This window comes from Phocoena sinus, chromosome 9 (genome assembly GCF_008692025.1).
Source record: "Phocoena sinus isolate mPhoSin1 chromosome 9, mPhoSin1.pri, whole genome shotgun sequence".
In the NCBI taxonomy this organism is placed as follows: Eukaryota; Metazoa; Chordata; class Mammalia; order Artiodactyla; family Phocoenidae; genus Phocoena; species Phocoena sinus.
In genome coordinates, this window is record NC_045771.1 from 37,675,216 (window position 1) to 37,691,895 (window position 16,680).

At 41.1% G+C, this 16,680-nt stretch overlaps 1 protein-coding gene and 1 non-coding gene across 2 annotated transcripts in view; both read left to right on the forward strand.

Moving 5' to 3' along the window:
• Nucleotides 1–16,680, forward strand: part of DOCK4 (dedicator of cytokinesis 4) — a 501,134-nt gene that overhangs the window by 344,680 nt on the left and 139,774 nt on the right. The window contains 1 exon segment of the mRNA XM_032643431.1: nt 13,484–13,640. Coding sequence (XP_032499322.1) covers nt 13,484–13,640 — 157 coding nt within the window.
• TRNAG-UCC lies at nt 4,571–4,643 on the forward strand. Its single transcript has one exon. It is a non-coding gene; the product is annotated as a tRNA-Gly (tRNA).

Below are 16,680 nucleotides of genomic sequence, written 5' to 3' on the forward strand. Positions count from 1 at the left end.
GTCACTTATCCGTTCTTCTGCCTCCATTATTCTGCTGTTGATTCCTTCTAGAGAATTTTAATTTCATTTATTGTGTTGTTCATCATTGTTTGTTTGCCCTTTAGTTCTTCTAGGTCCTTGTTAAACGTTTCTTGTATTTTCTCCATTCTCTGTCCAAGACTTTGTATCATCTTTACTATCATTACTCTGAATTCTTTGTTAGGTAGACTGCCTATTTCCTCTTCATTTGTTTGGTCTGGTGGATTTTTACCTTGCTTCTTCATCTGCTGTGTATTTCTCTGTCTTCTCATTTTGTTTAACATACTGTGTTTGGGGTCTTCGTTTCACAGGCTGCAGGTTCATAGTTCCCGTTTTTTTTGGTGTCTGCTCCCAGTGGTTAAGGTTGGTTCAGTGGGTTGTGTAGGCTTCTTGGTGGAGGGGAGTGGTGCCTGTGTTCAGGTGTATAAGGCTCGGTCTTGTCTTTTTGGTGGGCAGGACCATACCCGGTGGTGTGTTTTGGGGTGTCTCTGAACTCATTATAATTTTAGGCAGCCTCTCTACTAATGGGTGGTTTTGTGTTCCTGTCTTGCTAGTTGTTTGGCATAGGGTGTCCAGCCCTGTAGCTTGGTGGTCGTTGACTGGAACTGGGTCTTAGTGTTGAGACAGAGATCTCTGGGAGAGCTCTCGCCGATTGATATAATGTGGGGCCGGGAGGTCTCTGGTGGTCCAATGTCCTCAACTTGGCTCTTCCATCTCAGAGGCTGAGGCCTGACACCCAGCCAGAGCACCGAGACCCTATCAGCCACAGAGCTCAGAAGAAAAGGGAGGGAGGGAGGGAGGGAAATAAATAAATAAATAAATAAATAAATAAAATAAAGTTATTAAAATAGAAAAAGTTATTAAAAATAAAAAGGTAATAAAAAAAAGGAGAAAGAACGAAAAAAGCAGCGAAACCAGAAAACAAATCCTCCAATGATAACAAGTGCTAAAAACTATACTAAAACAAAAACAAAAAACAGACAGTCAGAACCCTAGGACAAATGGCAAAATCAGTACTATAGAGACAAATCACAGAAAGAAGCATACACATACACATTCACAAAAAGATAAAAAGGAAATAAACAATTATATATATATATATAAAATTAAAAAAGGATGAGAGCAGCCAAATCAGTAAACAAATCTACCAGTGATAATAAGCTCTAAATACTAAACTAAGATAAACATAAAACCAGAAACAAATTAGATGCAGAAAGCAAACTCCAAGTCTACAGTTGCTCCCAAAGGCCACCGCCTCAATTTTGAGATGATTCGTTGTCTATTCAGGTACTCCAGAATTACAGAGTACATCAAGTTGACTGTGGAGATTTAATCCGCTGCTCCTGAGGCTGCTGGGAGAGATTTCCCTTTCTCTTCTTTGTTCGCACAGCTCCTGGGGTTCAGCTTTGAATTTGGCGCCGCCTCTGTGTGTAGGTCACCTGAGGGCATCTTTTGGGAGGTCTGAGGTCTTCTGCCGGCATTCAAGAGGTGTTCTGTAGGAGTTATTCCATGTGTAGATGTAGTTTTGATGTATTTGTGGGGAGGAAGGTGATCTCCATGTCTTACTCCTTCACCATCTTGAAGGCGCCCCCAGTTTCAGTGTACTTGAAAGCCGTGGCCTCTAAAATCTCAGCAATGGCAGCAAGAGAAGAATCCTCTGAGATCTCCTCTCTGAAAAGTAGGACACCGTGCCATGTGTCGGTGCAGCATACAGGGAAATCCATGGGTGACATCAAAGTGTCCTTTGTGACTCAGGGGTCTGTCTGTCAAGCCAAAGAGCCGTCATGCACAGCACCATCCTCTTCTGAAAATTCCTGCATCCAGGCTTCAAATGCAGAGCTCCATCAGAAGGATCCTGAGTGCCCCCCAAATCCTGCCTGGCTTCAGCCCCAGTGACCTCTCTGAACCTGTTCCCTGTCTTCAGAACAGAGTCAGGGTTAGCACTCAGTTTTGCTGGGAGAATAAGTGCATGTAAAATGCCTGGCTCCGAGCCCTTACTGAAACCAAGCAGGACCCAGTGGGACTCCTGGACACAAAAGTATTTTTACATTTCTTAAAGGTTTTATTAGTGGGCACATGTCATTTAAAAACATTAAAATCTTCATTTTGATAAAGTAAAAATGAGAAGAGACAGAAAGTTGTACTTAGCTTTGTTTTATACCATTTAATTATGGAGATTGATCTAACTAAAGGCCATTCTTCTGTCATAAAATCTTGACAGTATTGTTAATGGTAAGGTTTTGAAGAAACATTAATTGCCTCAGATCTTTATAAACCATATTCCATGTCATTCATTGACAGATACTGTCTATGAAATCTAAGGTTGATGAAAGATGGAAAAAAATGCTTTTAAATAAAGTGTCGTTAACTCCTTGTAGATATGACACAGAGAATAACTGTGGCTCATAGTAGGCTATTTAGATTTAAAATCTACTTGCTCCTTGTGTAAGGTATTAGTTTGAAAGACTCAATCCTGTGGTGAGCCAAGAAAAAAAGCTGCTGTGTTGAAGACTGTTTAATAGCTTAATTTGGGCCTAAAATTTGTGAAAGAGATAGTCTCCCTCTGTGACAATGGCTGGACTCCTCTTCTGAGTGTGTTTTAAGGAAACGGTTCTCACAGAGTTAACAGTCAGTAGTGTGGCAAGGACCTGGACTCATCCTTTATGGCAGGAGCTAAAGAATTCTAAGGGCAAAGCTCCCTTTCAAGGTCGTTTTCACCTTTGCATGATTGATAATAAGTTTGGAGGGGTGTTCGATGGAGATAAACTCTGAAATCTACAAAAATCTGAATGCTACAGCTTTAGGAAGGTAAGTGAAAGAACTTGATTAGTCAGCATTAAAGATTTTGTGCTTCCAGAGTCCCTTTTCAGCTCTCAGAACATCAGTAATATCTCCAAGTGTTTGATGGCTAAACCCAAAACCTGTCTTTGGAATTGCTAACTTGCTGGTAACAGTATCTAATCTTACTAAGTTCTGTTATTTTGCTGCATTCCGGTAGGATTGTTGTCTTTCTTAACTTTGTAGGGATATTTTTGGCTACCCCCCCGCCAGCTACCTGCTGGAAAGCACGTTAAGAAAAGTTAAAGTTAAGAAAAGCAAGTTAAGCTCATTGAAATAATGAGCTTAAGATAATTCATTTTCTGGAAGTCAAGTCTGTTAAGGAGAATAGTGTGAGAATCCAAAGAAGGAGGATAGAAAGTTAATAGCTGTGCACTCAAGTCTCCATTCTGACTTATTCCAGTGAAGGATTTTTAGTTCTTAGAAGTACGTTCTAAAATACCGTCAGGGGCTTCCCTGGTGGCACAGTGGTTAAGCATCTGCCTACCAATGCAGGGGACACGGGTTCGAGCCTTGGTCCAGGAAGATCCCAGATGCCATGGAGCAACTAAGCCCATGCACCACAACTACTGAGCCTGCGCTCTAGAGCCTGTGCTCCGCAGCAAGAGAAGCCACTGCAATGAGAAGCCCGTGCACCACAACCAAGAGTAGCCCCCAATTGGCGCAAGGAGAGAAAGCCCTTGCGCATCAACGAAGACCCAGTGCGGCCAAAAATAGATAAATTCATTAATTAATTAAAAATAAAATAAAATACCGTCAGGTCTAGGATGTATGCATAAACAAGTAATAATAATAATACAATTTACCTTTAAAGAAATTGGAGTTTTGCAAATTCATTACTGTTGATTAACACCACTATGGCTGAAGTGACCCAACTCAGCCAGCCTGGGGTTTTGCTCGGTAGAGAATCTGATGCCTTAGAGTGGGATCTATTGCTTCTGAGCAAGAGAAGGGCCAGATGAGAAGTCAGCTGAATGGAGGATGATCATGTTTCCTGGTTGGAAAGGGATTAAGTTAATGTATGGCCTAGATCACAAGAGTCTTTTTATGAGTTTGTTTATTTCACTTTTGCTCCCTAAAAGTTTGTTCATAAACACTTTGTGGCTCTTATTTTTTCTTCATGAGTTTGTTTATTTCACTTTTGCTCCCTAAGTTTGTTCATAAACACTTTGTGGCTCTTATTTTTTCCCTGCAACTTTTCAGTTTCTTATGCTACATCGCAGTTCCTCACCTAGTCCATGGAAGTCCAGCACAGCCTCTCTGCACTTGTTACCGTCTTTGAGGTAGATTTCTCAGATTGAGTTGCTCTCCACTTACCCTTTCCTAGAGTATGTTTATATTTATAAGTATAATGAAAAACATGAGAGGAATCTGAAAAACTCAGATAGACTGATAGGTTTGTCACCCATCTTGCTCTCCAGAGAACTCTGCATGCTGCTGCAACTATTCTGAAAGAGACGCCCCTGTAACCATGATCAGTAGATCTCAGACAAGCCTGAAACACATCTGTCCACCGTGGACTTGGGCATAGGAGAATCAGTCATATAACCCTTGTTTTATTATACACTGTGAGAGAAATTAAATAGTAAACACCTGCAACATTAAATTAAAAAGTAGATAACCTGGTAAGTTTAGCATGAAAGCATGCCAAACTGAACACAGAAGCTGAACAGGAAAAAAAAAAAAAGGCTAAAAAAGGCTAAGATGGGGGAATTCCCTGGTGGTCCAGTGGTTAGGACTCTGCACTTCCACTGCAGGGGGCATAGGTTTGATCCCTGGCCAGGGAACTGAGATCCCACATGCCACCCAGCAAAGCCAAAAAAAAAAAAAGTCTAAGATAATTTCATAAGTGGACTTGGTCTTAACACTGAAGGCTATTAATGTGACGTGCAGGAAGCCCTTTCATTCTGTCTCAACTGAACCCTTGGCTCTCCTGCCGAGAGAGCTTCCTGTGTGGCCTCTGGAGTAGAGAGGGCTCATCTTCTGAAGCCTTGTGTCTAGTGTCTGGACGTCTCTAAATGCCCCGGTGCCTTTAAAGATACTGGTTTTCCACCCTCTTGTAAAGAGCTTCCCTGCCCTCCATAAGGCTCATTCCATACAGAGCTGCAACTTTCTACCCGTCCTAGTTACTGCCTTCTACCTGTATAATAGATATTCCTGGCCAGCAAAGAAGAGGGGAGGATGGGGTGGTGGGTGGCTGTTTCCTTTCCTACAGTCAGCCTAGCCCCTAGTTCAAAGTTGTCTCCTCCTTTTGGTTGACCTGTCCGGTGCCCTCTCCTCTTATTTCTTGGTCACTTCAACTCCAGCAACCTTCATTTGTGTTCTGCTTCACTGTGGTCTCTCTTGGCCATCCTTCATCCCCAGCCAGCAGGACCTCCCATGTGTGCTAAATAAATACTGGATGCATGCATGCATGGGTGCACAGATGGATGCATGCGTGGATGAATGAGATCATCAGAGCCACTTCTAATCAAAAATCGTAAATTCTTGATATCCTGACCGCAGCCTTTCAACCTTCCAATTTTCTATTAATACTCTACCTATTTTTCAGTCTTATTCTGCTCCAATAAACCCCCCCACCTGACTTCACTTTCTTCTTTTTATTATTCAGACTATCCCTTAATCTTTAGTTCTGCTGTACCTGCATGGGAAGTAAAAACCAGCCCTAGATCAGTCTGTCAACATTGCCCCCTCCTCTACTCCTCCTTAGGTGGTTAGACATTAATTAGTGGAGGGAATTATACAGTTCCTGTAGGTTAGCATCAGCCTGATGGGTATAGAAGCAGGACCATCCACACTGCAGGCCAACTAATCAGCTCCCCGTCTCAGTCCCCACAAGAGCTACCGACAAGACTGTGCCATTCTGCCTACCTCACCACTTCCCGTGTCCTTAACAGAGAAAACAGAAGCCATCAGACAGGAACTTCCTTAACTTCCTGTGTTCTCTCCTCTGCCATCTGCAAACTGATCTGCATCCTTCCCTTCCTTCCTGCTTCCTGTCTCAGGGGATGGGGCAAGACTCCTTCCCTCCAAGGCTGATTCTTCCTCCTGCTTCCCTCAGGATCTTCCTCCCTCCCGAGTCCCCTGGGACCTTGCTCCTCTCAATGTCTGCTTTTGCTCCTGCAGCTATGTTTCTTCTCTTCTGGCAGTATTCTCAGATTTTTTAACATGCTCAAGCCTCTTTCTTTAAAGACAAACAAAATTGTAATAGCTACCACACTGCCTCTTCCCTTCCCATCTCAGCCACCTGCAGGAAAGGCCAGTCTTCACTCACTGTCTCTACTTCCCGCCACTCTCTTCCATTTGTTCCTCAGGCTATTTGTGTCCCCGCAGCTCAAATGAAGTTTCTCCCTTGAGGTCACTAACATTAACGCGGGGGCCAACACTACTGGACCCTTTCTAAATCTTTCCTTATTTGACTTCCCTGTAGCATGAAACACTATTTGTTACCCTTCTTGAAAATCCCATATTCCATGGTCTGTCTGACAGTGTTCACCTTAGTTTCATCCTTCTTCTCCTTTGAGTACTCTTCTCTCTTATCTGCATCTTTTTTTTAAATTTTACTGAAGTATAATTGATTCACAATGTTGTATTAATTTCTGCTGTACAGCATAGTGACCCAGCTATACACGCAGTTATTCTTTTTCATGTTCTTTTCTATTATGATTTATCACAGGATATTGAATATAGTTCCCTGTGCTATACAGTAGGACCTTGTTGTGTATCCATCCTATATCTATATTAGTTTATATCTTATCTGCATCTTAAATGTTGGTGCTATCGTGGATTTAATCCTTGAACACCATCTCATGCACTTCTGTGGATTAACGTGCCAAATCTCTGCTGCTGACAGCCAGCTATGGGCTTGTAGCCCAGAACTTTTACCAGCCTACTGAACATCTTCAGTTCGGTTCAGCAGAGATGCCTCAAACTCAGCTTGTCCAAAACTAAGTTCTTTATGCCATCTCCATCGTCTCCTGCGGTGAACAGAACCCTGCGGTTTTTCTTGACTTCTCACACTCATCCCCGTATCTAAATGCTTGGTTTCACGACCAGTCAGTGCCACCTCCCCTCCTTGGTAGTACTTTTTTTTTTTTTTTTTTTGCGGTACACGGGCCTCTCACTGTTGTGGCCTCTCCCGTTGCGGAACACAGGCTCCAGATGCACAGGCTCAGTGGCCATGGCTCCGCGGCATGTGGGATCTACCCGGACCGGGGCACAAACCCGTGTCCCCTGCATTGGCAGGCAGACTCTCTACCACTGCACCACCAGGGAAGCCCTCCTTGGTAGTACTTTAATCTAGGGAATTTAAACCAGGTGTCAGAATCACCTTGAGTTTTTATTTAAGATGTTTACGGTAGTCCCAAGGCTTTTTTGCTACTGAAAAGAATCACGGCCTTTAGCCACACTAAACTACATATAGCTGTCTGACTACACCTGTACTTTTTAAAACAGTTGTTTTTTAAGTTATTTTAGACTCACAGAAGAGTTGCAAAAATAGTACAGAAAATTCCCGTATACCCTTCACCCAACTTCTCCTTATGTTAATATCTTACATAACCATAGCACATTTATTGAAACTAAATTAACCTTGGTATAATACTGTTAACACAAAACTTATTTAGATTTCACAAGTTTTTCCAGTAATGTCATTTTTCTTGTCTAGGATCTAATCCAGGATCCCACATTGCATTGAGTTGCCGTATCTCCATAGTCTTATACATGTACGTTTTTCCTCCAGTGTCTTTCTATGTATCGTTTCTTCCACATAACCTGCCTTTCTCTCCCTTACCTGCCTGGCGAGCCTTACTCTTTGCGACTGAGGTCAGATAGCCTCTTTCCCATAAGGTTTCCTCTCCCTTCCCTGGCAGAGCTGGAATCCAGGGATCTTTATCACAGCTTTGTAATCAGTATTAACAGATGAATGCAGAGGTCAGGCATGTAATGCCCTCACAGACAGGGACTGTGTTTATTTCCTTGTTACATTCCTTATACCGAATTAAAGGACTGTCAAATAGTAGGACTTTAATAAATGTTTAGTAATGACATTAAGGATGACGAATCATGTTGAAAGTATCCCCAGAAGAAGGTATTTTGCTGCCACAATTGGTTCAATTAACTGGCAATATATCGTTTCAACTGGATTGTCTAAATTACTATAGTTTTTAATTTAATTCTCTACTTCCTGCAAATTACAGGCCCCTTAATTTGATTAATATACTATGAATCTCTGTACCAGTGTATCTCTGAAGAAATTTTTAATTTATTTCTCTCAATCACATAGCTTGCATTATTGCAGATACCACATTTCTGGAAGAGTGTCTATGACTGACCATTGCATCTCTTTCTTGTGCCTAGGACAGTGGTCAAAAAGTAGCCTGGGGTGTGATGCAACATTTAATGCTGTACCAACTGATTTTAATTCTGGACAAAGAACTAGACTGTGACCATGCTATATAAGCTCACAGAAGACAGAGGCCACTCCTGCTGCCACATAGCCTGCATTTTAACTCTTCTGTAAGAATCTGAGGGAACACATCCCTCCTGTCAGATCTGATTCATGTCGAGTAAAGCAAAGGGCTGGCTTTATTCTCCCTCTTCTCTAATTTGTAATAAATTAACTTCATGCCATTTTAAAATGACTTGCACAGATCCCAGCCTATCAAAGCAAACACAGAGAATTGTCCTTTCCTACGACAATGATATTGTTTTGTTCCCACAATCCAGTAGCAGCCTCAAGAGGCTGTGGTCATGTCGCCTTGTCTCTCCTAGAAAGAATGGCTCAGTGAATCATTCCCTCATCTCTCTGTCATCATACATCTACTGTAACGCCAGGAAGACTTTAGCTGTGTCTGTGTCTGTCGCAAGAGGACAGGGAGGACAGTCCTTTTTATTCTCATATCCATATTGCCTAGGTCCATGCCTGCACTGGATTTGATGAAAAAAATCGTCCCTATGCCAACACCGAATCAGTTGTGTTCCAAGTGTTCCCCGGAATGCAAGTGATCCACATTTAACCCTCTGTGTAGTTTAGGGGTGTGACTGGATTGCACTGCAGTGACAAAACCATCTATCAACTACATGCAGTGTAATTTTGTGCAAAACTGCAGTTTCTTGGTGTCGAGCCTACATTGCTCAGATTCGCAGGCCTTCAGACGCCCAGCCATAACTCCTTTGTACTGTTTTTCCAATTAAAACACAGGCAGTGCCATGCTGTCCTTTACCAGCTCCATTTCCTTGATTTCATTAACTCTTAGCCCTTCACCTGGAAGGAGATTGCTCATTCCTGTGTGTTTTCTCCCGTCCATGCTGTGGTTCTCACAGTGCAGACCCTTCTCCCACCTGGCGGAAGAATCGAGGAATTCACTGCTGACTCTTGCTCACTCCCTGGCTTCTGTTGGCGAGCTGTGTATTTCCTCTTAAGAGTCTGGACAACCTTTTTGGCTTAAACCCTTGCTGACCACTGCCCCTGCCTTACAGGCCCATCTTCTGGAACCCATTTCTACTCTTCACTGCTCTTCAACCTCATTTCTCTTCCATAAATTCTCTCTCATCAAGTGACTGAACGAATGATCTCTATCTCACCTGTTGTGTTTCCAGTCTCCCATGTCATGCCTTCTCTGCTCCTACCTGCCCCTCTTCCCCACTGCATCCAGATCACGTGGTCCCTTTTGCTCCCTGAGTGGTTTCAGAACGTCAACTAGCCATTTCACTGTAGGACTCATAGCCACTTCATGTATGAAACTATTCCAGATCCACAGACCGCTCTAAGCTCTCTCCCAGGGTGTCTTCCACAAACATACCTTTTTTTTGAAAAATGAACTTTTGGGGGGTCTTTCTTAGACATACCCACCAAGTTATCTATAAATTGATACATTTTAAATTTGTTATAGCAAAACTCAAAACCTGGTTAAAACAAGAGTCATTGGAAGAGTCAATGGAAGAGTCATTGTAGTCATAACTACTGTGTCGTATAGTAGTTGTAAGCACAAACTTTGGTTCAGGTCCTGCCTCTGATAGTTACTAATACTGTGATATTGAGCAAATCACATAAGCTCCCCAGGTTACAATGTCCTGCCTCATAGGATTATTATCAGAATAAGGAAATACACACAGAGTGCTTAGCCTAAATGGTGGTTGCTTGGATTGCCTTTAAAAGCTCCAGTGTTGTGTGATGTGTTATGGGTGCATGCTGAAAACCTCAGAGGACAAGAAAAGATAGGCCATGAGATTTCCTCTGCAGGTCACTTAAGTTCTTTGGAAATAGATTAAAACTCTAACCCCATACCTAGCGTATGGCCTTGACTCCTACTGGACAAAAAAAACAGCTCTGAACTCCTGGTAAATATAGTAAAGGGTTCACAGAGACCAAAGGGTAATTATGTACCTTTCTTTACTGAATTTAAGGGTAGAATTCCTACCCGCCCACCCCCCACTTGCTCCCCACACCAACAGCAACACACACAGCACACACATATGCACACCAGTATTGTTGGTGCAAGGTCTTCAGATAACTTTTCTGTCCAGAGTAATATTTGTATTAGTTACTGTGTTTTGCATTGAGTAAGGGTGATAGAGTTTAGCTGTAAGAAGCTCTCAAGGTGTCACATCTCGGAATCAGAGAGACTCTGATGCTGAGGTCTTGGTCCCCCAGGCTGGGAGAGAAGTGCAGTGAACTAGAAAAGGTGACGCTGACCTGGCCACAGTGACTGGCCCCGGTGAAGGCAGCCAAGGCTTCTATTCACGGTGCCCACTATGGACACGACACAGCAGTGACTGGTCCCTGACTGCCATTTGAACTACATGAGCTCAGCAAGCAGGAATTCTAAGAGGTTTCCAGAAGTGCTCAAGAGCAGGCAGCTAGTTAGCTGGGGGGGAAGGGGGTTAAGAGATCTATCTATAGGGGCAGGATTTCTGTGAACAGATGGAACATACCAGGCCAGGGCATACTCCAGCTTCTGGGGAGGAGGTCTGGAAATAGCTAGACAGTGTCTAGACTGGGTTTGCATGAGACTTCAGTCCCAATAGGATGTATGGTTCGACAAATGGAGCATAAGTCAGGCTGGGGATGGCAGACCAGAGCATGTTTCTGACCCCATAGACCAGACCCAGGTAGGAAATAGGTCCAGTATGGGTTGCTGTGACTCAAGTTATAGCTTGCTGTGCTCCAAGCCCTGATACCAAGAACAGGATTGAGGAGAGGGGACGGTGACCCCAAGTTCCAGAACATTACTTTACCTAAGCACTTTTTCTCAGGAAAGCATCTGAAGTGTTCACTTTATAATTATTCTTTAAACTATATATGCATTCTTCTGTCTAAATGAAATATCTTGCAGTAATAAAAGAAAGCATTTGGAGTCATAACATGAGAAGAGAGTTATGGAGGCTGTTTATTGTGTTCATTGGTCCTCCCGTTACTGGACAGGTGTGCTGGGAAGAACATCTTGTAATATTCTGATTCTGTTTCTCTCAACTTGTTAGAGAGGTCTTTCTTAAAGATTTATTATTAAAAATTTTTTGTAACTCACACAGAGTAGTCTAGAAAACCAGAGGGATTCTGTGCTTAATTTCCTACCTGTTCCCAAGACACTAGCCTTGAAAATATTTAAAGAAATAAGGTTCCTAAGTTTATACTCAAAATAAGCTAAGCTATACCATCTCTGTATCTGTTATAATATTTTTTCTCAGAATTTTAATATAAAATCACCTTCATTATGAAAGCAGTATATAGATAAATAAAATAAAAACACCAGACTGTTATTACCCAAACAATGTTAACTGTTCATCCCTTAGTGTATATCTTTCTGAATGTTTTTCTGTATGGACTTCGTTTACCCAAATGATACATATTTTTAATAGACTTTTTAAAAGAGCAGTTTTAGTGTACAGTAAAGTTGAGAGTAAAGTACAGAGATTTCCCTTCCACCCATTGCCTCCACACATACGGAGCCTCCCCCATTAGCAACAGCACTCGCCAGAATGGTACATTTTTTACCAAGGGTGAACCTACATTGACACATCATCATCACCCAAAGTCCATAGTTTACCGTAGGGTTCACTCTTGGTTTTGTATATTCTGTGGGTTTGGACAAATGTATAGGGACATGTATCCATCATGATAATATCATACTGCCTTAGAAAAATCTGTGCTCTGCCTGTTCATCCTTTCTCCTACTCCCAAAACCCCTGGCAACCACTGATCTTTTTTACTGTGTCCATAGTTTTGCCCTTTCTAGAATGTCACGTAGTTGGAATCATACAGTATGTAGCCTTTTCAGATTGGCTTCTTTCACTTAGTGATATGCATCAAGGTTCCTCCACGTCTTTTCATGGCTTCGTAGCTCACTTCTTTTTAGCACTGAATGGTATTCCATTTTCTGGTTGTACTACAGTTTATCTGTTCATGTACTGAAGGATATCTAGATTGCTTCATTATATATATATTTCTAATTTCCTTTTCTCAGTTAATGACTTTTCCAATCATTAATTTTTCTTTAATCTCATCTAGAACTTAGTCAATGTATACATTTCAAAAAAAAAAAATCCTTCTTGGCAAGTTTGTCCAAATCCAGGACCATTACATTGTATCTGGCTATCTATCTCTTAAGTCTAGAACAATCCTTTTTTTCACAAAACTTGACTTGAAGGTACAAAGCCAAGCATCCTACAGAAAGTGCTGCCTCTGGCTTTGTCTGGTTGCTTCCCCCTAACATTCAGCATGTTGCTCTGTCCCTCGTATTTCCTGTGAAGTAGAAGTTGAACCTGTAGGTGTAACAGATTCAGGTTCCACAGCTTTGTAAGAACACATTGCAGATGATGATGTGTTTCTTTGCATTGCCCTGCATTTGAGGGCTGACAACCCAGTCCCCCCACGGGCATCTGTCGTGACAGGCATCTGTCGTGACAGACATCTGTCTGTCGTCTGGCCAGTAGGAGGTAACCTGTGTGGCATCATATGAATGTTCATTTCCTCATCAACAGTTTTCCTGCTGGTTTTAGCACTTAGCGACAATCATTGACTAAAATAAGAATTACACTAGGAATATGAAACTGTATTTCTTAAAACCTGTAATTCCTTTTACATTTGTTGGCTGGCATTTTCTGTAGAGACTTCTCAACATAGTGGAGCTATTAGATTATCCTGAAATACAGAGTCCTTTAATTGCCAGTTTTCAAAGTGAGGAGTTGTTTAATATCCGCCTCAGAGGAGATGTGGGAAGAATGTAAGCACTTCTTTTAAATGCGATGGTCACTGCAGTATGATTTCTTGAGCACTTCCAATGTTTCAGGCTCTATGATAAAGGCCTTATGTAATCTAATTCTCATGACGGCACAATGAGGTTATAGAGAGAGAAAATGGAAATCACAAGAGGTTAAACAACTTGATACAGTTACTTGTGTGGGAAGTAACAGAGATAGGATTCAAACCCAAACGGGTCTGAGTCCAAAATCCATGCGTAATTCCTCTTAGACATTTTTGTTGCATTTTACTTAAAAGCCAAATTCTATTTGTAATAATATTTGGAATATTTCCCAGTTCATAAACACTAGAGATGGATATCATGCTTAATAATTCTCATGAGGTCTCTTCTCTCCCCTATCCCATTTTAAAAAATATTTTTTGCAGTGTGAAGAAAACACAAATCTTCAGGATACTACCCGCTACCTCAAACTTCCTTTTTCCAAGGGCATTCTCCTTGGGAATAATAATCAAGCCATGAAGGCCACGAAGGAGTCTTTTTGGATAACATCTTTTCTCTGTTCCACAAAACTCACACAAAACGGTAATGTATAATACTGTTTTATTTGAAAGCCCTTGTATTTAAGTAGTCATGTGAATTTTGATAGGATATTCAATAAACATCAATGTTATGTATAATAACTTTGCACTAGAAAAAAATGTTGATCTTTCTGTTTGTGATTTCCAATAATATGAAAACAATTGTGACCCAATGATCTCTTAAATGCATGTAGTTTAAGGACTATAGAATTATCCCAGTATTGGAACCCAAGTACACAACTCTTCAAAATAAACCGTCAAACCCAGCTGCTTTAAAAAAAAAAAAAAAAAAAAAGACCAGGATTACCACCACCTTAATTTCTCTTGCTTTATAGCTCCATAGACAGTGCTAATTGCAGACTTTAGAGTGAAGGCTGTTTTTTGTTTAATTAGATGGATATTGCTTTTCTGTTCTAGCATTACTTTTTATGTCAGTGATTGTTTAGCAAGTTATGATTAATAAAGCAAGCTCTTCTCCTTGGCAAACTGTCGTGAAAAAATTGTCTATAATGAAGGAAGCAAATTAAACATTTTTGAGTTCTTCATGGTTGCCATGTAAGCCTTCTGGAAAGCATCCTGAATGCCATATTAATAAAATCAGATTCATTATGTTGAAGAGAATCACTTCATAATAAGGCACAGCTCTTCCTTGACTTAGGATTGGGTTACATCCCGATAAACCCATGGTAACTTGAATAAGGTAAGTAGAATACGCATTTATTACACCTAACCTACAAAACATCATAGCTTAGCCTAGCCTACATTAAACATGCCCAGAACACTTACATTAGCTTACAACTGGGCAAAATTATCTAACACAAAGCCTAGTTTATAATAGTGTTGGATATCTCATGTAATTTATTGGATACTGTACTGAAAGTGAGAAACAGAATGGTTGTATAGGTACAGAATGGTTGTAACTGGTGTTGGTTGTTTACCTTCGAGATCACATGGCTGTCTGGGAGCTGGGGCTCAGTGCCCAGCATCGCAAGAGGGTATTGTACCTGTGTTAGCATGTGGCTAACCCAGGAAAAGAGCAAAACTCAGAATTCGAAGTATGGTTTCTAAATGATTTCATATCACTTTCACACCCATGTAAAGTCAAAAAATCTTAAGTCAAACCATCCTAAGTCAGGGCCCTGTGTTGTGAGTCAGAAAATGCTCCTATGCTTTTGTAAGTGTTATTAATTCTTTCTTCTGTGTCACATAGTAAGAAATATATTTCTTTTCTTAGAACATGGAAAGAGAAAAGAAGCAAACTGTGGCATTGTTACAATGACCACTTTTAAGATACCGCTCTATTTGCCATGCATTGCTACAGTATTTATGTAGAAGTTGGCAAATGGCAAATGATTCTTTCACGTTTATCTTGGCTTTTGTTTCTCCCCTTCCAAAATTATTTTTGGGAAATATTTTTAAAAATCAACTACGTAATTCATTTTTAGTAAATCTGATTGAAAGTAGCTGTTGCCAAGTTATGTCATTATACCAGACTTTATCAGTATTCAGTGGTTAATGATTTTACTTAAATAAAACCTTCATTGACAGATCTCTATAATGACTATAAAGCATTTACCTCAGGCATTTTTTGTGGGAACAGTCTAACCCCATGGAGGTTATGAAGATAATAAAATCAACATGTTAGTGACTCCCTTCGGTGGAATTTTTATTCATCCCATGTGGATTAGTTGTGTGTCTGTTATAGAGTCTAAGTTCACATTTAATTGATTGTCTCCATTAGACTATTTCAGCTTGTATTAGTTATCTGTTGCTGCTGTAGTGATTACTGTAAACTTATTGGCTTAAAGCAACAATAATTTATTATCTTACAATTTTGGAGGTCAAAAGTCTGCAGTCAGTTTCATGGGGCCTAAATCAAGGTGTCGGCAGGGCCACATTCCCTCTGAAATCTCTTGGAGAGAATCCTTTTACTTACCTTTTCTAGTTTCTAGGAACCACCTGTATTCCTTGGCTCCTGGCCCCTTTCTCCATCTTCAAAACCAGCAGCATAGCATCTTCAAATCTCTCTGACTCTAACCGTCTTCCATCTTTAAGGAACCCCTGTGATTCCTAAAGATCTTTGGGCTTCCCTGGTGGCGCAGTGGTTGAGAGTCCGCCTGCCAATGCAGGGGACACAGGTTTGTGCCCCGGTCTGGGAAGATCCCACATGCTGCAGAGCAGCTAGGTTCGTGAGCCATGGCCACTGAGCCTGCACAGCCGGAGCCTGTGCTCCACAACGGGAGAGGCCGCAACAGTGAGAGGCCCACGTACCGGGAAAAAAAAAAAAGATCTTTAACTTAATCACACCTGTAAAATCTCTTTTGCCATGCCAAGATAAACATATTCACAGGTTCCAGGGATTAGAATACGGACACCTTTGGGGACCATTATTCTGCCAATGACACAAATCTAACAATAGATTATCCGCCGTCAAAATATTAGGCCCTGCATCCTTCACTTTTTCTAGTTCTAGGGTTTAGGATATTAGAATTGTGAACATAAGACAGAGGGAACAAAATCCTGATAATTAGAAGCTGCTACTTTGTAAAAGCAGAGAACATTTTCAGGTAAATAAACTATTCATGAAACCATTATATTAAACATCTCACTATATGGAAGGCAATGCTTGACTCATTGTTGAAGACTGCTAAGTGCTTAATTATCATTTTGACATTGATTAACCTTGTCAGTGTAAGACAGCTCAAAATGAAGCAGGAAATGAATAGTGTTTTTCAGACATGGGAAGGAGGAAGGAAGTTAGTTGAGCTTTCTGAAATTTACATGCTAGACACATGTCTCTGTGTAGAAGTAATCCAGTTCCAAATTGGAATTAAATTGCTTTGTATTCATTTTACTTGACTTGGAAAGTTTACAGATCCCATTACCATTACAATTGGGCATTTAGTAAGTGATGTGGTCTCTAGGAACAGTTTCCTAGAGCAGATTTGCGTTTCAGGGTTTCTAAAGTGTGTCTGCACACTGTGTTCCAATGTCATTCTTAGATAGCGCATACCGAGGCCAGAGCGCTCAGCTAGACGTCTGTG